At 44.3% G+C, this 27,918-nt stretch overlaps 1 protein-coding gene across 3 annotated transcripts in view; it reads left to right on the top strand.

Moving 5' to 3' along the window:
• Positions 1–27,918, top strand: part of nr3c2 (nuclear receptor subfamily 3, group C, member 2) — a 386,614-nt gene that overhangs the window by 232,345 nt on the left and 126,351 nt on the right. For all 3 annotated transcript variants that reach the window (XM_041196435.1, XM_041196272.1, XM_041196345.1), the window contains exon 3: positions 18,458–18,606. In XM_041196435.1, coding sequence (XP_041052369.1) covers positions 18,458–18,606 — 149 coding nt within the window. The remainder of the gene's footprint in view (positions 1–18,457; positions 18,607–27,918) is intronic.

Genomic DNA, 27,918 nt, shown 5'->3' with positions numbered 1-27,918 from the left:
AGCCAATCACAATGGCAGCTAGTGCCACACAAGGCAGCATTTACATGGTTCTTCTGGTACTACTGCCTCTTAGGGAATCAGAGAAAACTGTCTCTACAACAGGGTCTTGTCTCCAGAGTCAGTGGTGCCATCTCAGTTATTTAACAACGGTGCTGTTAGGGTTTAGTGTATTGCCAGAGGCAGTTGTTACAAACTGGTTAGGGACTGGTAACTTTTGTTTAAAGTAGACAAAGTTTGAAATCCAAGTTCCCATTGAGAGAATAAAGCCACAAGATTCCATGGTTTTAAACAACAAAATAAACATAACTATACAAAGTCAGAAAAGTAAAACAATTTACAATATCTATCTTATACACTAACATTCGAAATTAATATGAGATTACAAAATTAATATTCATCACAGAGTGCCCAAAAGAAAAGTACAATGAGTGAAAACAGTAAGTGCACCCAATATAAATCAATGTCTGGAGGTCAATTTTCAGTTAACACACCTGGCCCAGAGTCTTGCCTGATGAAAGAGAAGATAAAATCAATTTTACCTCGGTGCCAGATTTACAGTCCTCTTAGTTCTCCAATCATTAAAGTATGATCTAGAAAATTAAAAAGGCCAACAATCGGGTTGGCTTCCATCTTACCCAGCTCCCTGACTTGCTTACCCATCAATCAACATTGGGTTCTACTGCTGGGTGTGCAAAAAATGACGGGCCAAAATAATTCTTAATTTGTGCAAGTGCATGGGTTTTGAGTGTTAAAATCAGGCTCTATACAGTCAAAAATATCAAATAAACTTGCAGAGACTGGGTTAATGATTGAGTTTATTTGTACCTTTTGATAAATGACATGTATTAATTGTTTGTGCAGGTGCTTTGAAAATGTTGGCTAGTCATTGTCACCTTCATTACATTGTGGAAACTGCACCAGTCGCTTTCCTATGCCACTGCCTTATTTTTGTTGCTTATACTAATGGTGAGTTTCTGTAATATATTTTGCAGTCTTTGAGTTCAAGGACATTTAAATATTTCAGTTAAGCACCAAGGCCACTTACGCTGCTGCTGGGAAGCATCTTGTTACAGCATAAGCAGTCATGCAGGCTTAACTCAACATCTTTAAACAAATATTAAATGAGGGCCAAATTTAAATTTACAATCAATGAGTTTTGCTAGGGTGGAAATGATGCATTCAATGTCATGCAGTTATTTGTCTCCAATTATAATACATCTGGCCATATTTTACACAGAATATCAGTTCTGGATGCAGCATCAGAGAGCAGGGAGCTCATGGAATAGCTTCCTGATCAATTTTCCTCTCATGCCTAAATTTCCCAATGAAATGTTAATACAAATAAGCATAATTATTTGACAATTATATCATCATAATAATGCATTACATACAATAACGAAACCAAGCATGCCTTCTTTTTCACAACCTCTTTGGCTTAATTTGAACAATGCAGTTGGTCACCCTTCTTTACAATGTTACTCTTCTTCTTTCTCCATGGATGCTGCCTGACCTGCTGAGTACTTAAAGCTGTTGTTTATGCAACCAATATAAGTAAATGTCTGGAGGTCAATTTTCAGTTAACACACCTGGCCCAGAGTCTTGCCTGATGAAAGAGAAGATAAAATCAATTTTACCTCGGTGTCAGATTTACAGTCCTCTTAATTCTCCAGTCATTGAAGTATGATCTTGAAAATTAAAAAGGCCAACAACTGGGTTGGCTTCCTTCTTACCCAACTGTCTGACTTGTTGGATGTGCAAAAAATGATGGGCCCAAAATAATGGAATTTTCTGTTTTTATTTCAGATTTCCAGTAATCACAGAATTTTGCTTTTATCTTGTCAATATAAATGCTGCTTTACTGTGATCTACAATATGGTGTTGCAAGAATCACCAAGGTAAAACCAGTAAAGAAAATGTGGAGAGACTAAAAGACATCCCAGAGGCAGTTACCTCTGTGGAGCTCTGGGGAGCACAGTGATTTGTATTCTCTCTATCCCTCATTCCTAGAGCTGGGATTTAATATCTTCCAGTATGTTTTAAAAGAGGTGCTACCAAGTGCATCTTTAATCTGAGCCACATCTTTTCAATGTTCTCATATTACAAAACCCTATCTAAAACCACACGCTCTTCACTTTCATTCATCATCCTTTGTCTAAAAATCTAAACCTTAGTTGCATCTCTGGCAGGAACAGAAGATGCTCTTTAAATTTACCTTCTGGAAGTGCATAATCAGCCAACCACTGAAATTACATCTCAAAATGTTAAACCAAGATTGCTTGTGGAGACATTCAGTCATATATATTTTGGAACTCAGTACAGTTAGTAGCATTTATGCTTTGATATTTCAATCCCTTGTCCACTACAATTGTAGATCAAGCTTTTGCTATATCTAAAAATCTGCCACCCTCTGGTTCTTTTGCCAAATACCTTAAATCTGTGTTCTCTGGTTACCGACCCTTTTGCCACCAGAATCCATTTCTCCTTATTTACCTAATCGATATTCTTCATGATTTTGAACATCTCTATTAAATCTACCCTGAACTTTCTCTGCTGTAAGGAGAACCCCAACTTTTCGAATCTCCCCACATAATTGAAGTTCCACATCACTGGTATCATTATGAATGTGGGCTATAGAATTTATAATGTAAAAAGTTGACAGGACGTACAGTTGCAAGATTTTTTTAATAGATTATAAATGTATAACCATTCTAGCGGGTAAAAGTGCTCTTCAGTCTGTTACTATGCCAGTGCAGATCTGAAGGTCCCAGATTCAAATCCAGGACTGGCAGCTCCCATTGGCACCAGACCTCAGCAAGAATCAGCACCATCAGTGAGGGAGTGAGAAAAATGGGGATACAAAACTATATAAGAAGTGACTTGACTTTTCACAAAGGTTATTAAAATCTTAAAATAAGTTAAGTTTTGATTTACAACTGTACATACTGGCAAAACTAAAATGCAAAATCAAACCTGCAATAACCTAATAAGTAATCTTGAATGTACACTTGTACTGCTCTCATGGCTCCTCCACGTGCGCTCACCTCCTTTAACAATGGCGGCTGCGCACACTCCCCAAAAAAAACTCGCCTTCAACCTCCGTTCATTGCCAACTCCAGTTTACCTGGAAGAACTTTCGTTGGCCTTGAAGTATTTCCTTTGAAGTTTTCCAAGGGATCGGCATTTTATTTTCACTGAAACTCCTGACGCCGATCAGCTACATGCCAGGAACAGGTGTGCACTTGTCTTGCATAGATATCTACTCACATTTATTGGTGTCGGAAACACACATTAGTGCTTTGCCTGGTGTAGCCCATGCTGGATTAGAAACTCCTGCAGACCAGAGGTGACACACGACCCATAATTTGCCCAGGTCTAATCTACACTGAGTTCAAATGGCCCTGCTGAGTCTGGGTTTTCCTCATGTGAATAACTCTGCAAAAATCCCGGCCTTAGAGTCTAAACGATAGTGCTTGAGATTATACAGACATATGTTAAAGCTGCGGAATTTAAGTACATTGTTTAATCCCTCACAAAACATGACTTTAAAGCAAAATTTTCTCACGCTACTCTTTCCCAACAGCACTACAAATTTCCCCTTTTCAAGTATTTATCCAATTTCCTTTTGAAAGTTACTGTTGAATCTGCTTCCACCATCCTTTCATGCAATGCATTCCAGATCATAACAGCTTGCTATTGAGAGGCAGACCTGAATGAGGAGAGATGACGAGACACTGTTGAAAGGGAAAGAAAGGCTATTGAGAAGATGCGGTGAAACCAAAGGAGACAAGCAGGATGGAAAGAGAAGGAGAAGGGGGAAGTGAATCCTTGTTGGGCATGTGGGTGAAGAAAGTGGCCACCCTCTTGATGAAAGAAAGAGACCTTCTTAGATGCATTTTGCCATTTTATAGCTGCTAGATTTGTCAGTTAGAAGGAGGAGAGCAGTACCATGGTATAAGACAGCAAATGTGGGTTTGGTGGAACTGGTACTCGATGTGGGAGTCTTGGCTTTTATTGGAGCCTTTGGCCTTAATGTTCAAGCTCTTACTGTGTTAACTGTTAATAAGTTTTCTTCCACTTTGTGAGTTGCTTAGGTAGATCCTAATGAGTGTAAAAGTTTTATTTATGAATTCCACTTTAGAAATCTAAGGAGGAGCCTCAAATAGCCTTTCCAGCCATAGTGTTGAGGTATGTAGTATGTGAAATGAGGACAAAACTGTTTTCAAAGTGCCTTTATGAGCATAATGCTGAGCTCTGCCAGTGCCAATATTTGTTTTCTTTTCTGTAATATTTATTTTATTTTCTAAAAATAGAAATACTCTACATTCAAGGTCTATTTACATCACTGTTCATATTAATGTGAACTCTGAGACACTTTGGTCAAGCCAGAACCTTGATTTCTCTAGTTCTGTCAAGGAGAATAAAGGCTGTACATTGTGCGCAATGTGATTCTTTCAGCTCATTTCACAAAAATTTAATAACTTGCAACAGCACCCTGAAAGCCACTTTATCTTTATTTTAAAGCACAACTACTATAGTTAGAATGGAGAAGGCAAATGACCCTCATCTTGAGAGTCAGGCTTCCATTTCACTCTCAAAACCCTTTGACTGTCATGATTAAAACCTCCTTACTTGAGCCAATTCATAGGAAGTCCAGAGAATGAGACTGACAGGAATTGGGTTTACTTTTTGTTTAATTTCCATATTAATAAGTTTGTGGATTTTTTGGGGGAGAGTTAAACATATGAACATCAAACTAAGAGCAGAAGTAGGCCACTTGGCTCTTCAAGCCTGCTCAGCCATTCAGTAAGATCATGGCTAATCTGATTGTAACCTCAACTCCATATTCCCATCTACCCCTTGTTAATCAAGAATCTATCTAGCTCTGCCTTAAAAATATTCAAAGTCTCAGCTTCCACTGCATTTTGAGGAAGAGAGTTCCAAAGACTCACAACCCTCTGAGGGAAAGAAATTTCTTCTCACGTCTATCTTAAATGGGGACCCTTTATTTTTAAACAGTAACCCCTAGACCTAGATTCCCCCACTAGGGGAAACATCCTCCCCACAGCCAAATTTAGTAACCATTCCTTTGGTCCCTTCATCTAAGTCACATAAATTGTAAAAATTTGAGGCCCCAACAATGATCCCTGTGGCACACCACTCATTACATCTTGCCAACCAGAAAATGACCCATTTATCTACTCTCTGGGCAGTATTTTCCCCCTTGTCTGTGGGGGGGGGGGGGGGGGGGGGGGGGGGGGGGGGGGTGGGGGGGGTGGGGGGGGGGGGGGGGGGGGTGTTTGTGCGGGACCGGGCTGATCGGCGCCCCCAGTTGGGGATGTGCCGCCATTTTACATGGGTGGGCCAATTAAGGCCCACCCAGCATGACATCTGCCTGGGAGCACTGTGCGCTCCGTGTGCAGGTGGGAGGGGCTAGGAGTGCACAGAGTGCTGCCTCAGGGAGATCAGTTGAACTTCTAAAAATTTATTAAGGGTAAGAAAAAATTTTCCTGACATGACCCCTCATGTGACACTGTCATATGAGCTGGGACATGTCCATTACTTCTATTTAAAAATTTGCCAAACATTTTAAATCCCTCATGAAACCTCATCCCGTCCGTGGATGAGGTTTCATGCTTTCTTGGAAGGCCACCTGGGCTTTTCACCTGCCCACTAACCTTAAGGTTGGGTGGGCAGGTCCATTAATCATTTTAATTACTTTTTTAATGGCCTTAGTAGACCGTTGACAGGTCAGTGGGCGCGCAGCCGACTCAGCTGTGCACCCACTGAACTGAAAACCTAAATAACGCAGGGTGACGTCAGGCATCATTTTAAGCGTTGGCGAGCGGGCCCCACCCCCACCTGCCAACCAGAAAATGCTGCCCTCTGTTTCCTGTTAGCCAGCCAATCTTCTATCTGTGCCAATATGTTACCCCCTACACCATGAGTTTTTATTTTCCACCCCTAGCCTTTGATGCGGCACCTTGTCAAATGCCTTCTAGATATTTAAGTACAGTACATCCACTGGTTCCCCTTTATCAACAGCACATATTACTTCTTCAAAGAACTCCAATAGATTGGTTAAACATGATTTCCCTTTTACAAAACCATGTTAAGTCTGCCTGATGGCCTTGAATTTATCTAATTGCCCTGCTGTAACATCTTTAGTAACAGCTTGTAACAATTTCCCTTTAATAGATGTAAAGCTAACTGGCCTGGAGTTTCCTGCTTTCTGTCTCCCTCCTTTTTTGAATGAAGGAGTTACATTTGCTATTGTCCAACCTAACGGAATCTTCTCTGAACCTAGGGAATTGTGGAAAATTAAAACCGATGCATTAACTATCTCACTAGCCACATGAGGATGATATGTGGAAATGTGTAAATACATAGATCTGATTATATAGATTGGTCATGTTGGAAAATGGAATAAATCACCCTCAAGCCCTCATTGAAAGGTTGAAAGTTTTCACAATTGGAATGGTACTTAACTGGACTTATAAGAAATAATTATAACATATAGAGTGATTTTGAGTGAATAGTGGAATAACAGCTGCTTTTGGCTGATTTGGAGTAAAAAAGTGGTTGGAACTGCTTTGACTGAACTATTGGAAAATCCATTCCAATTGAAAGAAATCATTTCCCCTCCACATATTCCCACTTATTTTTAAGTGGTGAAACCTTTTAAATCCCAAATGTAGCCTTTTAAAAGCTGTTAATGTGTCAGATATTTTTCTTCCCACTCGGTCTTTGGGGTTGGCCCAGTTTGAGTAATCCAGATCAGGAATTCACAAATCAAAAAAAAAAGTTGGGACCTAGCCCGGAAGATCAGGTAGATTGGCCATTTCTAATTTGTGAAAGCACAAAGAATAGCATACACTGGTTCCATCCGTTATATGTAATTCTGGTGATACTATTCAGCCTGCTTCAACCATAGATCCTGCAGCCAGGCCTATTTGGTTGCAGAACTCCAAAACACAAGTGTATTCCCACTACAAAGTACCTTCCATTTAGGGGTTGCCAACTGGCTATTTGTCTACATTTAAGAGAACCATTGACAAGATAAGTTATGTGGTTATTCATACCCTGCAGTGTTTTCTTAATCTTTTTTTAATAGTGTGTTGTGGCACCTTAAAAAAAGGAGAGAGGCCTCTCCAAAGTTTTTCACCCCTGACGTCTCCGACATGAGAAGTTTCCTGCCATAAGTGCTTCTTGTTCATAAGCTTCACAGTCTAGTAATATGTTGCAAAGGCACAGCTGTTCTCAAGAAAAAAATAGAAACCTTGTGTGCAACATTCTGAGCTGTAACTCTTGGTTAAAAATCACAAATGTTCAGTATCTTAATGGAAGATTTCCATGTTAGACAAAATGGAAGAATACCAACTGTATATTTAGTGTGCTCTAGTTAAAAACAGCTTGAGTCATTTGTTTCTTTGTTGCCTTATTTGGGCTTTGATGCAGATTGATTTTAGAGGCACCAATGTATACCACTGATTGTTTAAACTGCATACTATATGTTTGATTTGGATTGGTATATCGAGGAAGCTGAAGTGGTAGATAATGGAGTGATACCGTAACAAGCCTGTCGATGGTACAGTAGTAACCTAGAATCATCCAATTCACCAATATGATCTTCACCCCAGTGGAAGTTGATCAAAGGTATTTAATGAGAGAGAGATCTCCTTCTCTTTGATACAGATGAAGAGAAATATGACTGCAGTCTCCTGGGTTCTTTTTCTGTGAATAATGTTTGGGAATGATTAACCTTTGACTGGAGTACAGTAGTTCTTTGTGATTACAGCAGTTCCTGCATCATGTTTCTGCCACCCAGGCAGTTACAGTACGGATGTATTCCTGTCAGTCTTGGATTGCCAATTTAATAGTACACATTAACAAGACCGCACCTTTCCGCAGTATTTTTCCTACCGTCTTCATGCCTTATGTACATATTCCAATCTATTTTCTTCTGTTAGTTCAAAGAATAAAATGTAGATATGAAGTATGCGAATGATTTGATGAATAGTTGTAAATATAAAAGAATAAAGATAATAATTGAGTTTTCACAACTTCTCTGGCTCAACTTTTTGCTTTTTTAGTGAAAATCTGGAAGGAAGCAGAAACTCCCTCAACCCTTATAAATTCACTCTCAGACCATTATTAGAATGTGATGAAGGGCAGGGTTACAAAATTTGTTCCACGCTTTCAAACTAATACATTTGGGGTTTTATTAAGTTTATTTAGAAGTTTTATTGAGGGAAATGGTTAATAAAAAGGTCAACCTCAAAAAAGCCAAGCATTTAATAGAGTAGCAGTTATTGGGTTGTATCATGTTGAGGAGGAACAGGGCAGGCTATGGGTTCAGCACTCACTTTTTTGGTGAAGTGCCCAAATTCCCTGAACAGTTAACATTGATCTTGTAAAGCATCCTGCTTATTTTTTCAAGAAAGTGCATGCAGAAAACATGAATAGAATTTATTGGGGGAATTTGATGCCCTCAGTCAGGGTTAGGTGGCAAGGGGTATTTAATCAAGCAGGACAGTGGCAGGTAGTGATCTCGCTACCTTCCCACCTCCACCCTGATTAAGTCCATGGCGGAAAGGCCCGTGGACCCCTGTTGGGATTGCTTGTGGGCTCCCGATGGGGGATGTACCTCGTTCAAAGGCACTCAGTGTAAGGGACCTAGCATTGGGAAGAGGGGAGGGTGCCTGCTGAAAGCCATCTACTGTCCTTGCTGCTGACCTTCCCTTCCACTCCAGCGAACGACCCCCACACTGCGAACCCCCTCCCGCCATCATTCACTTGTGGCTAAGTCCATCCACAATAATCGGCCTTGGTTGGGTGTAGTACCGGCAGCAGCCACCTCTAATTTTGTGGCGTTGCCATATAAAGAAGAACTGCCAGCCTCTGATTGGCTGGCAGCTCTCGGGGGGTGGGACATCTGCCCCTGGGGTCCTTGAATGATGTGCCACTCAGGCACCTAAGCGGCCAGCAACTGGCCTTCCCTCAAAGAAGTAAGATGGACTCTTGCCAGCTTTCCAGCTGGCAGGCAAGACCACCATCACTTTTGTTAAAAGCCGCTTATTTTGTCTTTTATTTGGAACAGTGGATGAATGGGTAGATGTGTCCTGTTTGGACTTTTCTTACCCAATAAAGGTACTGAAAGGCCTGGTGGAAGTCATCCCACAAGGCACAGATCTCATTTTTTCTGCCCCATTGTGCTTTTCCGATCAGCAATGAAATGGATGCCAGATAGTTTCCTTTTATTTGTGGGTATTTTCCAAAATTCAATAAGAAGCCCTCTCGCTCTGTTTGGAAATTGAGTATCAGCAAATTTTGGCAAGGTACCATGGACATTGGTCTTGATGCTAGTGTAATAGTTAAGATTTAATGTTGGATGTTCCTGAATTTGGGTCTGAAAGGCAGACATCGTGATGTTCACACTCATTCTGTGTACTGTGCATAAAAGCAAAATACTGCGGATGCTGGAAATCTGAAACAAAAACAAAAATTGCTGGAAAAACTCAGCAGGTCTGACAGCATCTGTGGAGCGGAAGACAGAGTTAACATTTCGAGTCCATATGACTCTTCATCAGAACTGAAGAGAAATAGAAATGAAGTGAAATATAAGCTGTTTAAGTGGGGTGGGACAGTTAGAGCTGAATAGAGGGCCAGTGATAGGTGGAGGCAAAAGAGAGATTGCCAAAGATGTCATAGACAAAAGGAAAAAGGGGTGTTGACGGTGGTGATATTAGCTAAAGGATGTGCTAATGGTGACATTAAGGGTAGAAAGCAGGAAGAGCAAGTGACAGATAGCCCTAATGGGGGTGGGGTGGGGGGAAGGGATTGAAATAGGCTAAAAGGTGGAGATAAAACAGTGGATGGAAATAAATTTAAAAATAATAATAGAAATAGGTAGGAAAAGAAAATATATTTTAAAATATATGTAATAATTATTAGAATAAAGGGGATCGGAAAGGGGTGGGGATGGAGGAGAGAGTTCATGATCTGAAGTTGTTGAACTCAATGTTAAGTCCAGAAGGCTGTAAAGTGCCTAGTCGGAAGGTGAGGTGCTGTTCCTCCAGTTTGTGTTGAACTTCGCTGGAACATTGCAGCAGGCCAAGGACAGACATGTGGGCATGAGAGCAGGGTGGTGTGTTGAAATGGTAAGCGACAGGGAGATCTGGGATATGCTTGCAGACAGACCGAACGTGTTCCGCAAAGCGGTCACCCAGTCTGCGTTTGGTCTCTCCAATGTAGATGAGACTGCATTGGGAGCAGCGAATGCAGTAGACTAAATTGAAGGAAGTGCAAGTGAGATGCTGCTTCACTTGAAAGGAGTGTTTGGGCCCTTGGACGGTGAGGAGGGGGGTAGTAAAGGGGCAGGTGTTGCACCTTCTGCGATTGCCTGGGAAGGTGCCAAGGGAGGGGGTTGAGCTGAAGGGGGTGATGGAGGGGTGGACCAGGGTATCCCAGAGGGAACGGTCCCTATGGAATGCTGACGGTGGGGTGAAGGGAAGACGTGTTTGGTGGTGGCCTCATGTGTACAGTTTGTTGTTTAGAACGTGAGGCAAAACAAGCAATGTCAATTGAGTTTCCTGGTAAAGGCTGCAGTTGTACAAATTACGCGTATTTCATTTGCTTAGTAGTTCCAGTGCAGTTCAGTAGCGCTGGGGAAAACATAATTGGAAACACTCTAAAAAATTATTTAAAGCAAACTCTTGGATGCCATAATTTATTTTTGTAAACTACCAGTGTTTTTATTAAGCCAGACAGAGAGTTTCATAGTTACAAACTGGGTGTTTACTGTCAATCTTGTTCCAAAGGAAGCTGGAATGTTTTTATTTATTTTGTTTTAGTGCCTGACTATTTTAAAGGATGGGCCATTGATACACTTACACAAGACCTACATTTTGTCAGCATTCAGTACAGCTAATATGGCACTGTTATCTGGTAACACTGTCTCAACAGAGTGTGTTGCTAAGCAAAAGACTGTGCAATTAAACACATTTTCACATGGTATTGTCATTATTCTCCCAGTTTCATCTGTTTATAATATTAATTATAACTTTAAATCTGGGGCTGGAAATACTCCTTATGCTAATTTTACAGTTCAGTAAAATTCCAGAGTTCACTGTTTTAATATCAACCCTTTACGGTGAAACATGCAAAGTGTGTTACAAATACCCAGGCAGCAATCCCAGCATTTCCCTGCTGCTAACATGGCTGACCATTGAAGGAAATCTTTAGAGCTGATAGTTCCATGAACTGAATCTATCTGAAAACTCTTCAGTGCAGTTGACTTTTGTTTTATTACTTTCAGTTTAGAAATGCTCTGTGTTTTCTCTATCGCTTATTTATATGACAGTACTTAAATTTTCATTTTATTGAATCGGAATGTGTCTCTGCATGCACAAAATCTTAGAACAGACCATTAGTAATGCAAGTTGTGATGGAATAACAGCTTAAATAACCTGTTGATTTGCCATAATACCATCTCTGATGCATAACATATTAGCAATTAACAATGAATGCATCAATATTGACTTTTGCATGTCGGCAAAAACAACTCTTTGATTATGCTATATTCCAGCCCTAATTTACGGAATCCGTACAGGGTGGACAAGGGCTAAATTTGATAGCCTCTGAAAATGGGTGGGGGTGTCATTAACCCACCCCTATCCATTTTAATGCAGGCAGGATGCTAATTTTGTGATCCAATTGTGATTTCAGCAGCCAGCCAGCACTAACCACACTGTCTGGATACATCTGCAGGGAGGCATTGTGATTGACTAGTGCCACTTAAAGCCTGCCTGCACTGCTTAAACCTAGCCTGCACCCCTTAAAGTGGAGGTGCACAGTGGCTAGAGTAGGTGCTTTAGTTATGCAGGAAGTGAATCTGATTTGGGGATCAGTGAAGAATGGAACAGCATTGCAGAAATTAGGCTACAAGGTTTTTGGATGCTGCAATGGAGATGTTGGTAGAAGAGGTGGAAAGGAGGAGTGATGTCCTGTATTGGCAGGAAGCCAGGAGGGCTTGCAGGCACACACTTAGCAGGCATTGGGATCAGATAGCCATGGAGGTCAAAACCAGGATTCAAGCCTAAGGACCTGGATGCAGTATGACAAAAAGTTCAATGGCCTCACATAAATGGTCAAATAAACTGAATGCTCTTCAAATGTGTTTGAATTGTACTACTAGCCTCAGATACTATTGAATTCACCACAGCCCTATCCTTCACCTACCAATAATTTCGATTGATCAGGACTCAGCAAGCTACGATGATGCGCAACACCCCCTGGGGACTGTATTGCAGTGCTCCACCAGAGCTGTCAGGACACTGGAACGTCATTTTCAAGATGCCTATCATTTGCCCCACCAAAGTCCAGGTTGTGGCATGAGCCTTGTTATACCGTTGCTCTGCTGCAGTCTGAGGCTGCTGCACGGGCATCATCAGCCATGCCCTCTGTGGGCAGCCCTTGTCCCTGAGGAGCCAACCCTGCAGCCTCTGTGGACCCTGGATGATGTCAGGGATCTGAGACCTGCTAAGGATGTAGGACTTGTGGGTACTTCCTGGAAATTGTGTACAGATCTGCAGTATGAGTTTGTGGTGGTTGCAGACCAGTTGAACATTCAGTGAGTGGAACCCCTTGCAGATGTAGTTGACCGCTTGTTGCCATGGAGATCTAAGTACCATGCGAATGCAGTCGATGGCACCCTACACCTGTGGAAACCAGATCTGCGCAAATCCTAGTGCTCTTGCTTGCTGGCTTTCCAGTTTAAAAATAAAAGTCCTTTTTGTCAGATGGAAACAGTCATTGTGATGGGCATGTAGACCATTGCCAGTAATCATTTTTAAACTTGAAGTTTGTTTTTATATGCTCACGTTTTTTAAAGCTATGTAAAATGCGAAATGCACAATTTCTATGCCTTCATGAAGACGGCGTCCGTGATCTCCTGGATAAACTTGTGCATGGAGGTTTGCGAGATCCCTCATAGGTCACCTGTTGGGCCCAAGAAGGAGCCACTAGCGTAAAAATTGAGTGCTGTGGTCACATTCAAGGCCACTGGTTGTGGATGCCCTCCATGTCCCCATGGCGTCAAATCCTGCAGCAGGTGGCATAAATGACTGACCAGTTCCCTAGATATGTGCTGTCTTAGGCGCATGTTCGTGGCCATCTGCAGGAATGATGAGCACTGTCTATAGACCCTGGGTCTAGTGAGGCACCTACGACCAACGGCTCTCTGTGGAACTTCAGCTGCATGTGCAGCAGGTCCTGCTGTCCCTTCATCTTGAGGGAGGTGCTCCTGTCTTTGCCGAGTCAGGTGCCTGTGCTGCTCTCTTCTTCTCCTCTGGTCTCTGTAAGCCATGAGGCAAACCGTTAACCGACCAGGCTCCATGATCCTGATGTTCTCTTCCTGCAGGATCAAAGAGAGAGATGCATGGGTTAGCATATATGTCCTAAGAAGCTCTCTTGGTTAAGTCTGAAGGCCGCCTCATGCATGCCGAAGAGTGCTGGCCACCGCTTGGATGGCCAGTGCGTAGTGGACTGCATGGCTGTCCGAAACCCCACCCACCTCTGCCCCACTCTACCTGACCGATTGGCAGCAGCTTCGGCCCCTGTCTGCATGCTGTGCTCTCAGCTCAGGCGCAGGCATTCTCCTAACCCACACTGCAAGGCATTGTTAGCTTCAACGATGAGGGCTACTAGTCTAAACCTTAATAAAGACATTGCAGGGGCCTCTGAGCGCCTTCACCAGTTACTGTGCCATGGCCACATTTTGCAAGGGAAGTCTACAACTTGCCCAGTTGGCCAATTGTTCTGCTGCCCCTAAAATGCACATTAATTTGCAGTTTGCGCCCAATGGGTGAAAAGTTCTGGAGCATTTGGTGGCACTTTCATGCTTTTGCGTTGCTTGAGTGGAGAGAAATGCTTCAGAGGCCCAACTCCAAGCACGTCAATGGAGCTGCTGCTGAATGGTCTCAGCTGTGGAAGAATGCTCACTTTTGACAAGTTTTTCCAAGTGCCTGGACATTTCTCTACCCCACCCCCGCCCGTCAGAATGTGCTTGTGTACTTGCTTCACTGTGCGCTGCCCCAACACCCCTCCCGCAAACTCCAGCCTGACCCGCACTTGAGCTCTTGCCCTGGCACTGCGCTGAAAGCAAGGAAAAAGTGATTTGCCCAAATGCATGACGCTTCTTCTATGTTGTCCTACGGGCGATGCTTGTGACCGCTGTACAAGGTTGTGTGCACTCACCTCCAAGTTCCCCTCAAGGTTCAGTTAGGCAGGTGCATGCCTTTTAAAGGCAGTTGCGAAGGCCGTCATTCTGAAGTCACACCAACATGGGTGGTAAATTTGACATGGGGGTTGATTCCAGTCCAGTGTGAGGGCACAATAATGAGTTGCAAATGCATTAAAATTAACTTCCCAATGTCAGACAGCGGGAAATGTGGCCCACCTTTGACAGGTGGAGCGGATGATCGCAAACTGATTTCACGACAGCGTGAAACCGATTTTTGGCCTTCTTGCATTACTGCCCGCTCATGCCCACCATGATGCCTGCTACCAATGGGACCACACGATTCCGCCCTCAGAGGCAACAGGAGCAAGCTGGAGGAAGAGCACATCTGCATGTTCTAACCCCCTTGGAGGAGACGATGTTGGCCATTATTGGGATAGCCATGCCTGATATCATTGAAGATGACAGTATTATCAAACTTAATTCACCTCACCCCCACCCTCTTCACTGATTACAAATTGCAGAAAGTGTAAACATGCAACTCTTGCTTCCCCCTCCTGCTCTGCTGACACTGTCCCTTTCCCAAACCACAACCTTTACCCATGTTCCTTTCTCTTTCAAGATACCCAAGAAGTGTCACCTAACCAAGCAGTGGGGGAACAGCAAGAAAGCTGTAATGTTGAAGGTGCACCGTCACTCAGTTTCACATTTGAAACCGCCAGCTCAGATACTGACACTAGGCCGGATATTGGTGCAGAGTCTAAATCAGAGGCTGGCAGCTGTGCAACTTTGTGCCATCAGCCTCAGTGCCGGTTCGCAGGCACGATCGGCTTGAGGACAGCTTGTGGTCAGATGATCCGCTTATCATTCCCTGACAGGCAGCCAGGTCAGGACAATTATTGATAATTACAAGGCCTCCCATGCCAACTGGAATTTTCAGTCGGCCGTGCGAGCAGTCCATGTCACGTGGTGGGCTCAGGGTGAGAAGTGGGGCAGAGAAGGTGAAGAGGAAAACTCACTGAACCATTAGGGCTGCCAGGTCACAGCTGCAGCCACTGGCTGTACCCCAGATTGGTTGCGCGCCCCGCCCCCACCCCCCACCACCCTCCTGCTATCATGGCCAGGTAGCTGTGGCTGTTTTAAATTTTAAAAAGCTAACTTCTTTTTCAGAGGGCATCTCCATATTCAGGCTGCAGCTCCCATTTCAGCTGCTGATGTGTCAGTGCTGGTGGGCCTCCCATTGGTCTTCCAGGCTCGGGAGCCCACTGCTGTCCTGAATTGGATGGCAAGGCCACACCCTGCCATTAATTAACCCAGCCCTTTAAAAACCCAGATGGACATGTCTGGAGCAAGTTGTGTGGGTTTGGGACCCTGAATGAACCGGCAGCCGGGTCAGCAAACCAGAATTGAAAATCCTGGCCACTGTTTGTAATTTAGAGGATAGCATAGAGGTGGTTTCTACATTAAAATAATTCTCTCATGGTATATGGACGTCACTAGCAAAGCTGGCATCCCGAATTGCCTTTGAACTGAACATTTCAGAGGACAGCTAAAAGTCAACCGCATTGCTGTGAGTCTGGAGCCACATGTAGGCCAGACCGGATAAAGGATGACAGATCTCCTTCCCTAAGGAACTTTAGTGAAACTGATAGATTTTTACAACCATTGATGATAGGTTCATGGTCACCGTTACTGAGACTAGCTTTTTTAATATATATTCCAGATTTATTAATTGAATTTAAATTCCACCGGCTACCATGGTGTTATTTGAACCCATGTGGGGAGGCAGTGGCATTATGGTATTGTCACTGGGCTAGTAATCCAGAGACCCAGGGTAATGCTTTGGGGACCAGAGTTCGAATCGCACCACAGCAGATGGTGGAATTTGAATCCATTAAAAGTCTGATAATGTCTGATGAAACCATTGTCGATTGTTGTAAAAACTCACCTGATTCACTAGTGCCCTTTAGGGAAGGAAATCTGCTGTCCTTATGTGGTCTGACCTACATGTGACTCCAAAGCCACAGCAATGCATATGCTCTATGAACAAGGGCAATAAATGCTGGCCTAGCCAGAGATGCCCATATCTCATTAATGAATAAAAAATAAAATGCACCATCTTTCCCAAATCTCCCCCTAAGACATGGGACATTGGTCTGTAGCCAGGGTAAGGAGCAGGTGCCAACTCACTGGAGGTCGAGATCACACACAAACTCTGCTGCAGAGGATCAGTTGAATATTTCAATGGAGCAGCCTATAGAAGAATACTGTTTGGAATACAAAATGAAATATGTGATCTGGTTGGAAGCCTGTTAGAAAACCTGTGGTCAATGTCAAGAAGTATGGAGAAGCCTAGCACCAACTTGACACAGAGCTTGGAGCCCTTTGTTTTCTGTATGGAAGTATTGGCCAATTCCAGCAGCTCACTTGTGGACACAACCATGAAGCAGTGTCTGATAGCTGATATCTCAGCGTTCACTGCAGCACAATCAGCAGCCACTCAAGGTCTGAGTGCAGCAATGGAATTTTAGACTGAAGACACGTAAGGTCATCTTGCTGCAATTATGGCTGTGGGCAACAGCGTTCAACGGGTTACAGCGTTCCTGCAACCTGTCCTCCGGATTACTAAGATTGCTGAGGTTGGAGATGTAGCTGCAGCAGGTGCTGAGGACATCTCATACATCATCCCTCACTGCTCCTTGACTACCATGGGAGATATAGCCTTCCCAAACCCTTTTTGACTCCTCTTCCTCGCTCTTCCAGCAGCTGGGCCATCTCTGTGTAACCTCTGTTCATTTTTCAAGCATGCTATATTCCAGAGGGAATGTCTACCAGTGTGCCCATGGTCTGAGAGCAAGTGGTTTGCGCAGAAAACTTGTAGGCAGCAAAAACTGTTTCAGCACCTGCCACACTATTCCTTTTCTCAACTTGTGCAATTTCAACAAAACCACAGAAAGCACCAAGAACTTGTGGAATTGAAACAACAGCTAGAAGAAGCCAATCAGAAACTGACCTGTAAATATGTTACTAACCCTTTAGATAGCACTGGTGCTGGGGTCCTTTCTGCTGCTGAACACATGTTAAGTTCTGCCAGATCAAGATGATGAGCTTCAAAATGGCATGACTGGTGTCAAATCAGTGTTGGACATTGATTGACATCATAACCTGTGTCCTCTGTATAGTTCTGGCAAATTTGGAGTTAAGCGAAATACTTTCCACAAGAGTGCACATTTGCTGTGGTCCCAATTCAACAGCTCCAAGGGTACTTGTAGTGCCCAAAAAAAGGGCACAAAATGATCTCAATTTCTCACCTGATATCCAGAGCAATATATAATTGGGAGAAGTTTGCAGTATGACAACAGTATGACTGATAGCTGAAAATTACCTGTAGGATAATGATTAGCCAGAGTGCTGTGAAACAACAGCAATGTCTGGAAATTCAGATGATTTCACAAAGCTCAAATGTTTTATCAATGTCATTTTTCATCATGGGATGAGTTGCATTCGTGAAGCCCACCAACCTATCAACGGCCAATTGAAGCCATTTAAAAAGTAATTGAACTTGTTAAAGGACCTGCCTGTCCAACCTTAAGGTTGGTGGGCAGGCCGGGAACCCTGGCGGGCTTCAGAGAAAGCATGAAACCTCATCCAAGGGCAGGTTTTATAAAAATTTAATAAAAGTTTTAATGAAAGTGATGGACATGTCCCAACCCATGTGACAGTGTCACATGAGGGGAAATGTCAGGGAAATTTTAATTTCGTGCATTGACCATTTTTGAATTTGGTGCTGATCTCCTTGAGGCAGCACTTAGCCCCAGGGAGATGAGTGCGCTCTTTCGCGCGGATGCGCATAGCACTTCCTGGCAAACATCATGATAGGTGGGCTTTAATTGGCCTGCTCACGTAAAATGGCGGCACACCTCCGATTGGGGGCGCCGATCGGAGGCGCACCTGCTCCTGCACTTACCCCCAATGGGGGGAAAATTCTTCCCCTAAAGTCTACTTTTAAGAATCAGAAATCTAGTATCTTCTGTATAATTTATTATTAGTACAATGCAGTACATGTATGTTGATGGAAGCTCCATGGGTTCTGAATTGGCATTGCTTGTTTTTGGATCAGTGTGAACATATCCAGCTAGTAATAGCACTTTCGTCTTTCAAATTGTCAACAAAAGAAATATAGAACGTCTTTCTAAAGTTGTAAACTAATCTGTTTTACAGCTCCCCTATTAGACTGGATCGGAGCTGCTCATCAGTGACTTCAGCACCTTCGAAGGTTTGCTTGGTCTGTGCGGACGAGGCATCAGGATGTCATTATGGTGTCCTTACCTGTGGCAGTTGTAAAGTTTTCTTCAAAAGAGCTGTGGAAGGTAATGATCTCTTTTGTATCCATATTTTTCAGTTAAACCAAACCAGCTGCACCACTCCCCACAGCCCCCACACACCACACCAGCAACCACCCCCCCCCCCCCCCCCCCCCCCCCCCCCCCCCCCCGCAAACCGCTTGCCCTGCATATCCAATTATTTTCCAGTACTTGCTGAATAGTGCCAGACTGCATTTAATACACAATCAGATAAATAGCATCCAGGCAGCTGCACAGAAAAGCACAGCTGTTATCTGTGGGGAAACATAAGGACTGATTTTACAAAAAGACAATTTGGTTTTAATCTAGTTTGGTCTCCTCTACTAGCATTTTCTTGTGGCCAGTCAGACAAAACAAGATGCTCAGTTCCTTGTTCAATGCATTACATGTTGCACTGTTCTTCAGAAACCTTTTTCCAGATCACTTATTTGGTTATTTTACCCTGCAGCCATTGTGTTTTTCTCTGGTCAATGTGTTATTGATATTGTTAATGTGATGGGAAGATTTCCTGTGTCTACTATTTGTAATGATTGTTTCTTGGAGTTGTATGAGAAGACAGTGCAGATGTTTATTGCCCCAGTGGAAACAAGCTCTGCACAAATAAACTTGAACCCATGTGCAGGGCTTTTCTCATTCGCGTTCAACATACCATTACATTTTTGAAGTTACCATTGCTACTAGTTCCTTTCAATGTAAGATTTAATGTTAAAAGCAATTTAGCAGACCAGCTAGAATTTTTCTGAATTTGGCTTGCACGAATTGTGGTGATGCTATCAGGGAAGCGGCAAGCTGAGGTCCAGTACTTTGCCAAAGGGGTGGTAAATTTTGGACTGCATTCCCTCACCTTGCCTTGGCAAGCACCATGAACAGAGGCCATTTTTTGTGCGGGAAGGGGTCACCTGTTTATCAACCATTTCCTATAAAAGGGAAAAAGGAGCAATAACAAGCTCTAGGCTTCAGATGAACTCAATATTTTCTTCTTGGTCAGGTTGTTGTTATAGATTTAGATGCAAGTCATGCAAGTCTGTCTTTAGTTAATTATAAAATGGTAAAGTATGATTGTGTCTATACCAGGTTACCCAAGCCAAAAACAATTTTTGCTGATTTTGTGCGTATTTTGCTCCTTTGAAATAATTGTATTGTGATGCAATTTTCATAAAAGGAGCTGGTATGCCAGACTGCATGTATTGTATTTAGAATATAATTCTACTGTATTTCTAAAATGACATTTGTTGCCTGAATTGCACTGTATCCTTGGCAGGCTTCCAGGTGGCCTAAGATGAAACTTGGCTTGGTAATGTGGTCATGCGAATTCTACATCTGATTCTAATGATACCACTCAGCACAAGTCACAGGCAGCAAACACTTCTACCAGGTCGTTCCTACAGACATAAAATTTCCCTTTGCTTTGTCTGTCATGATGCTGCACAGATGTATATCAGAACACATGTTTGCAACGTTGTTGCATGCTTTTATGAAATTTAATTTTAAACCACAAAGAATGTTCAGAATTAGTTATGTGGCCATGATATTTCCATCAAGAGTTTGACATCAATTCTAGGTCATTTTGTTCCTCTTGCAGTTTAATCTAGACAGAAAAACAATAACAATTTGGCTTGTTCATTTTGGGAATTCTTAGACAGACTTAAAAGTGAGAATCCAAATGCAAATGCAAGATGGATGACATCTTTCTTCCCCAGTTTGAAATCAGAAGTGACACAATCACTGATTTTCTATGCAGGAGCAAAACCTTGTTTGTGCTTTCCCTCATTTGGGGCCATATTATGGAAGAGAGGGGAAAGTATATTGATTTGTCTCCAACTTGCCAACTCCTCACCTTCCTCCTTTTTTGCTTTTGATTAATATTACCACTGGGCAAGGATATGTCTTATGCCTATAAAACTTGTCCCCTTTATTTTTGAGATACTTTATTGAAACTACGTTTAAGTTAAATTGGAATATGATTCCCAAATATCTATATCTGCAGAATGTTGCCATAGAGTATAAGTGCTTTAAGTTTTAATATTGGTGTATTGTTCAAAGCCTTTTAAACCTGGTACTTAGCCTTTTAAACTAGTGTTTGCTTTATTCCCTTGGTTGCATGAGTTACTAACACCTCGCTGTACCTCTCCACTACTTTGCTCAACCATATGACTGACCGTGTCTGCTCCATCACACTGCCAGTTGGTATCACGTCATATTTGACTCAGAATTTCTTCTGGCTGAATATTGGGAAGAACAAAGCCATTGTTTTTGGCCCCCACCACAGACTCTGTGTTAGAGTCATCGGGCAGAATTTTCCCCTATTGTAAGGGAGGTGCAGGAGCAGGCGCATCTCTGATTGGCACCCCCGATTGGGGGTGCACCGCCATTTTTCGTGGGCGGGCCAATTAAGGCCCGCCCAGCATGACGTCCACCTTCTTGGCTATGTGCTCCCTGTGCGGGCGGGGGGGATTCCCTAAGCCGAGAGTGCGTTCTTTCACGAATGCGTGCCAAAGATCGCACTCATCTCTGCCAAAGATCTCACTCATCTCCCTGAGGCTAAGTGCTGCCTCAGGGAGTTCGGTGCCAAATTTAAAAATGTTAAGAATAGAAAATAAAATTTCCTAGACGTGTCCCCCCATGTGACACTGTCACATGAGTTGGGACATGCCCATCACTTTTAGTTGAACTTTTATTAAATTTTTAAAAACCTACATGAAACCTGTGGATGAGGTTGCATGCTTTCCCTGAAGCCTGCCAGGGCTCCCATCCTGCGCGCCAACCTTAAGGTGGGATGGGCAGGTCCATTAATGATGTTTATGAGTTTGTCAATGGCCTCAATAGGCTGTTGACAGGTTGGTGGGCGCACAGCTGATTCGGCTGCAACCCCGTCGACCTGAAAATTGAAATGATGTGGGGTGCCATTGGGAGCTCTGCCCAATGTCATCCCATGTCATTTTACGCGTCGGTGACTGGGTCCTGCCCATAGAGTCATCGAGGTCTACAGCACAGAAAAAGGCCCTTCAACGCATTGAGTCTCCGCTGGTCAAACAAGTACCTAATTGCATTTTCCAGCACTAGGCCCATAGCCTTCCAAATACTTCTTAAATGTTATGAGGGTTTCTGCCTCTACCACCCTTTCAAGCAGTGAGTTCCAGATTCTCACCACCCTCTGGGTGAAAATATTCTTCCTCACTTCCCCTCTAAACCTCCTGCCCCTTACCTTAAATCTATGCCCCTTGGTTATTGATCCCTTCACCAAGGGGAAAAGTTCCTTCCTGTCTACCCTGTCTATGCCCTTCATAATTTTATACAACTCAATCATGTCCCCCCTCAATCTCCTCTGCTCCAGGGATAATAACCCCAGTCTATCCAATCTCTCCTCATAACTAAAACTCTCCAGCCCAGGCAACATACTGGTAAATCTCCTCTGCAATCACATCCGTTCTATAATGCGGATTCCAGAACTGCACGCAATACTCTAGCTGTGGCCTAACCAGCGTTTTATACAGTTCCAGCATAACCTCCCTGCTCTTATATCCTATGCCTCGGCTAATAAAAGCAAGTATCTCATATGCGTTCTTAACCATCTTATCTACCTGTCCCCCTACCTTAAGGGACCGGTGGACATGCACACCAAGGTCCCTCAGTTCCTTGGTACTTCCCAGGGTCCTACCATTCACCGTGTATTCCCTTACCTTGTTTGTCCTGCCCAAGTGCATCACCTCACACTTATTGCCACTGACTCCATGCTCTTCCATATTCACTCAGGTTGAGCCTGTCCTTCCAAAACCTGAGTTGAACTTCAAATATTACATCCTATCTATTACTAAGTCTGCTTATTTCCATCTTCGCAATTTTGCTTGCATCTGCTCCTACATTATTCCCTCTAATTCACTCTTTTGTCATTCGTAGACTGGATTTCTCTAATGTCCTCCTTGCCAACTTGGCATTTTCCTCATTCCATAAATTCCAGCTGGTCTAAAACACAACCTGTATCCTATTCCACACTAAATCCATTAATCCATCATCCACATCTTGCTGACCTAATTTGGCTCCCTGTGCTCCAGAACATTATGTTTAAAATCTTCACCTCCTCTTTAAACCCTTATGGGGAGATGATGGCGTAGTGGTATTGTCACCGGACTAGGAATCCAGAAACCCAGGGTAGTGCCCTGGGGACCTGAATTCCAATCCTGCCATGATAGATGGTAGAATTTGAATTCAATAAAAATCTGAAACTATGAAACTATTGTCGATTGTTGTAAAAACCCTTCTGGTTCACGAATGTCCTTTAGGGAAGGAAATCTGCTGTCCTTACCTGGTCTGGCTTACGTGTGACTCCTTAAACTCTTAAATAATGCCCTCTGAACAAGGGCAGTTAGAGAAGGCCAATAAATACTGGCCTAGTCAGCAAGGCCCGTATCCCATGAATGAATTTTAAAAAATGTGCCCTCTCCCTGCCCTTTCTCCACAAGCTCCACTTATTTACCTTCCTAAATTCTTCAGTCCTCCAACTCAGGCCTTCTATATACCTCCTACCTCCCTTCACCACACAACTGATTACCTTTAGCCACCTCGACCATGCCCTCTGAATTCCCTCCCTAAAGTCTTCCACTTTATTATTATCATTATTACTCTTTCCTCTTCATCTTTGAAAACCTTCTTAAAACACATCTTTTCAAAAGTGCTTCCTGTTGACTGCTCAATATCTATTCCTGTTATTTTTTCCTCCTCACAGCTGTGAAGTACCCTAACTAATTTTGTAATTTAAAGGCATAATATAACTGCGAGTTGGTGTTATTGGCCAGGCTGTCAAAAGACAAAAACCTAAAATTTTACTTTTGGCAGTATTAGCAGAGACATACGTAACACACTTACATAGAACTATGTGGAACATACAGCTCAGAAACAGGGCATTCAGCCGATGTAGTCCGCCCTGATGTTTATACTGCACATGAGTCTCCTCCCATCCCATCTATCTCATCTCAGCCTTTCAGCTTATCTTTCTATTTCTTTGTCATCCATCTACCTGCCTAGAATCCTTTTGAAAATATCTAAGTTATTTACCTCATCCACTTTCTGTGGTAGTAAGTTCCACATTCGAACCATTCCCTGTTTAAAGAAATTTCTCCATCTTTCACATTAGATTTATTACTAACCACCTTGTATTTAAGGCCCCTTGTTTTAGACTCTTCCACAGGTGGAAACAGGCTCACCAAGTTTGCCCTGGCTAATCCATTCGTAAGTTTAAAGATCTCTATCAAGACTCCTCTAAATCTTCTCATTTCTAAAGAAGAAAGACCCATGGCGGAATCATCCCAGATTTGCATGAAGTGCAGTAGGGGGTGGGTAAAATCATGTTTTGCAATGTCACAAACTCATCACTGCAGGGCCTTCACTCACTGCTGGTTCCAGGGACATCACCGTTCACTCTCCCACACACACCTTCATTGTCCTCAGCCGGTCTATGGGAATCACCACCCACACATGCCAGGCATGCTTATCATCTGGCCTGGCAAGTGTCCTGCTTACACTGTCTCCATCTCTATTCAAGCTGCAATGGCGGCTTTTCACGCCGTATCATCCCAAACCTGCCATATTCCTGGGAAACACACCGTTTCCATGGAGAGTGGGCTCTCTTTCGCCCACCACCCTATCACCTTGCTGCCTCATCAAGCCGGGCACTGTACTTAAAGTCCAGCTGCACGCACGCATCTCAGTGCGGGACTGCTGCAGGGAAGATGTCCATGAAAGGTAAAAAAAGACTGCAGCCCACAGGTTTAATGATACGTCACTGGAAGGCCTTTTTTATGGCATGGAGGCCTGCAGTGATGTCCTCTACCCCCACTCTGGCTGCAAGACGGGCTACTGGGTGACCAACCAGGCATGGGAGGCATTGGCAGTGGTGGTTGGCACCAACGCCCTTCAAAACAGGACAGCCACCCAGTGCCACAAGAGGATGAATGATCTTCTTCGTTCTGTCAGGGTAAGTCACTCTTCTCACCACTCTCAACTCACACACTCACAAACTCATCACACATTCACAGGGCCCTCACTCACTGCTGGTTCAAGGGACATCACCGTTCACTCTCTCACACACACCTTCATTGTTTTCAGCTGGTCTATGGGACTCACCACCCACACATGCCAGGCATGCTTATCATCTGGCCTGGCAAGTGTCCTGCTTACACTCTCTCCATCTCTATTCATGCAGGACAAACTGGCACACAACAAGAGGGAGAGGTTGCAGATTGGTAAAGGAATGCCTGAAGCCAAGGTCCTCATGGACTTTGAAAACAGAGCAATCCAGCTGACTGGTGAGGATCTGGACTGTTCCTGTGCTGATGGTGAGGTTGGCAGTGCTCTACTGAGTGAGGATCCAGCAGTGCAACATCCATCAGACAACCATGCTGTGAGTGATGTGTCCTCTTTCACAGGCCACTGCCATGCACTAATTATCTCTCCTTGCTTTTGCAGGCATCTGGAAAACAGCCGACAGAATCCATAACCCAGAGTCTCCAATCAAGCTCCGAAGATCTGCGGGTCGAGAATCAGCCTGATCATGGCAGAAACTCGCAAACCTGAGTAGGCATCATCCTCGAATCAAGGAACAGTTGATGTCGACAATTTTCTTTACTCAAAGGAAAACAAGCCATGTTGATATAACTTGCCCTTATACTTTAACCCTCTAAGCCCCAGGGTGGAATCGCCCCAGATTTGCACTGTGTGGTAGCAGGCGGGAAATGTGATGTTTTACCCACCGGCCGCAATTGCGGCTTCTACCTGATATCGTCCCAGTCCTGCCGCATTAATCATGCATTCCCAGGAAACAAGCCGTTTCAATGGCAGGCCAGCTCTCATTCGCCCGTTACACCATCGGTTTGCCACTTCCTCACAGTGGGTGCCATATTTAAAGTCCAGCTGCCCACACACCTCTCAGTGCTTCTAGCCCATGACTGCTGCACAGAAGACATGGCCCCAAAAGGCAAGAAGACTGCAGTCCCCAAGTTCAATGGCGTGTTCCTCGAGCACCTTGTGGACTCAGTGGAGGCTCCCCATGATGTACTCCTACCCCGCTCTGGCTGCAGGATGGGCAGCAATATCATCAATCCGGCTTGGGAGGCAGTAGCAGCGGTAGCCAGTGCCAATGCCTTACAAAAGAGGACAGCCACCCAGTGCCGAAAAACGATGAAAGATCTCCACCGTTCCATCAGGGTAAGTCACTCTTCTCATCACTCTCAATTCACACACTCACAAACCCATCACACATCCACAGGGCCCTCACTCACTACCAGTTCAAGGGACATCATCATTCACTCTCTCACACACACCTTCATTGTTCTCATTCCATCCTTGGGACCACTTGTCACCCACACATGCCAGGCATACTTATCATCTGGCCTGGTAGGCGTCCTGTTTACACTCTCTCCATGTCTATTCATGCAGGACAAGCTGGCACACAACAAGAGGGAGAGGTTGCAGACCGGTGGAGGAATACCTGAAATCAGGGTGCTCACAGATTTTGAAAACAGAGCCATCCATCTGTTTCACAGGCCACTACCTTGCACTGATTATCTCTCCTTGCTATCACAGGCACGTCTGGGAAACAGCCGATGGAGTCCACGGCCCAGGGTCTCCAATCAAGCCCCAAAGAGGAATCTCAAGGCATCCTCCCTGAATTCCCGCCACAGCGTCACCCACGCCCTCTGCCAGCACAGAGACACATACCTCAGTGGGACCTAGCTTTAGCGTGGACTCGAGGTCACAATCTGGTGAGCATATTGCAAGATCTGATCCACAGCAGGGACTTCCCAGGTGTCTGGCACTCGGAGGACTGCTGGAGGCCAGAAAATTGTTGAGTCTGAGTCAGGTGATGAGCCTCTGGACTCAGTCATGTCAGAGATGCTGGAGCTGCAAAGGCAAGCTAGGGAACAGCAGGAAGGAATGCCCACTGCACTCCTCAGATTGCAAGGCATGATGGAGGAGTCTGTCCACCGTCAGACTGAAGTGATAAGGCTGGCATACCAAAGCACCAAGGTCAATACTGGCAGGATGGCGGCCGCCATGCAGACCTTGGTCAAGTCATCGCTCCTGCACTGCTGCGCGGATTGAACTCCATCACTGACGCCATAGTTAGCCTCCAACAGTTTGTACACGACAGGGGTGCTGGGCAGCTCAATCTCACTCCAGCTACCCCTCCTCCTCAAGGAGTCAGCCAGGGGCCTTTGGGCACCCATAAGGAGGAGGACCAACAGGTGTACCCCCCGGGACCATCCACCCAGGTGACTCTGGGAGAGTCCGGCCCATCCAAATTCCACCTTCATGTAACCCCAGCAGCTCCAGGCCGAGGAGAGAGACACTGCCACACAGCAGGATCCCGAAAGCAGCCCGGGGCCCTCCGAGTCTCGGCCCTCCAGAAGGTACCTGTTAAGGTCATCACAGACAGGGCATCGCAGTCAGCAGGCTGCCTCCACCTTTGCTGTGGATGTCCGGGGAGCACCAAGACGTAGTGACATGGTTAGGAATGACAAGAAGATGTTGTTTCACAGCCTGGGCACGGGTGTTAATCCCTTATAAATCACATGTTAATCACTGTTGCCAATGAACTCCCAAGAATATCTCCATCCCTATGGCTCCTTGTTCTGATAAGCAGTGCTCTTGTCACTCAGATGTGAAACCTTTCTGCACAAGATAAAGGCAGGTGTCTCAGTCCAGAGCCTCTTCCCTGTGCTCTGTGTGGCCTTCAGACCACAGTGATGGTCCGGCCTCACACTCCTTGGAGACATTTGCACCTCGGTGGTGCTTGTCATTGCTGCCAGAATGTCATGGGTAGACATCACAGAGTTCTGTCATTCTCTCTGTGTGCTCTCAGCACCTTTAAGGTGGGTCTGGCCTCATCTCTTCAGTATATGTGACCAGTGATGCTGTGCTCCTGAAGGGGTCAGGTGCTGAAGGTGGATGAAGGATCAGATGCTTTTATAGTTTCATGGCTGTGTCTCTATGATATGATCCTGATCACAGAGGACAAGTGAGCTGCTCTTGGTCAGACAGGAGTCAGACATTCTCAGAGGCTATGTGAAGATTTATGGAGTGTACTCACTGAATGTCGTCATCATCCTTTTGGAATCGAATGGCTATTAGGTCCTCCACTGCATCTCCATGACAGGAGCATTAGCACAGAGGGTACGTGTATTGCCATAAGCCAGACGGGAGTCAAACGTTCACAGATGCAATGTGAGGATCTACAGTGTCTCCTCCCTGCATGTCGTCTTCATCCTCCACAAATGTAGCAGCTATGAGGGCCTCCCAAGTGCGCCTGCCTCATCTGGCCAG

This window comes from Carcharodon carcharias, chromosome 1 (assembly GCF_017639515.1).
Source record: "Carcharodon carcharias isolate sCarCar2 chromosome 1, sCarCar2.pri, whole genome shotgun sequence".
Classification (NCBI taxonomy): domain Eukaryota; kingdom Metazoa; phylum Chordata; class Chondrichthyes; order Lamniformes; family Lamnidae; genus Carcharodon; species Carcharodon carcharias.
The sequence above is the reverse complement of the archived record's forward strand: the minus strand, read 5'-3'. Positions and strand labels throughout refer to the sequence as shown.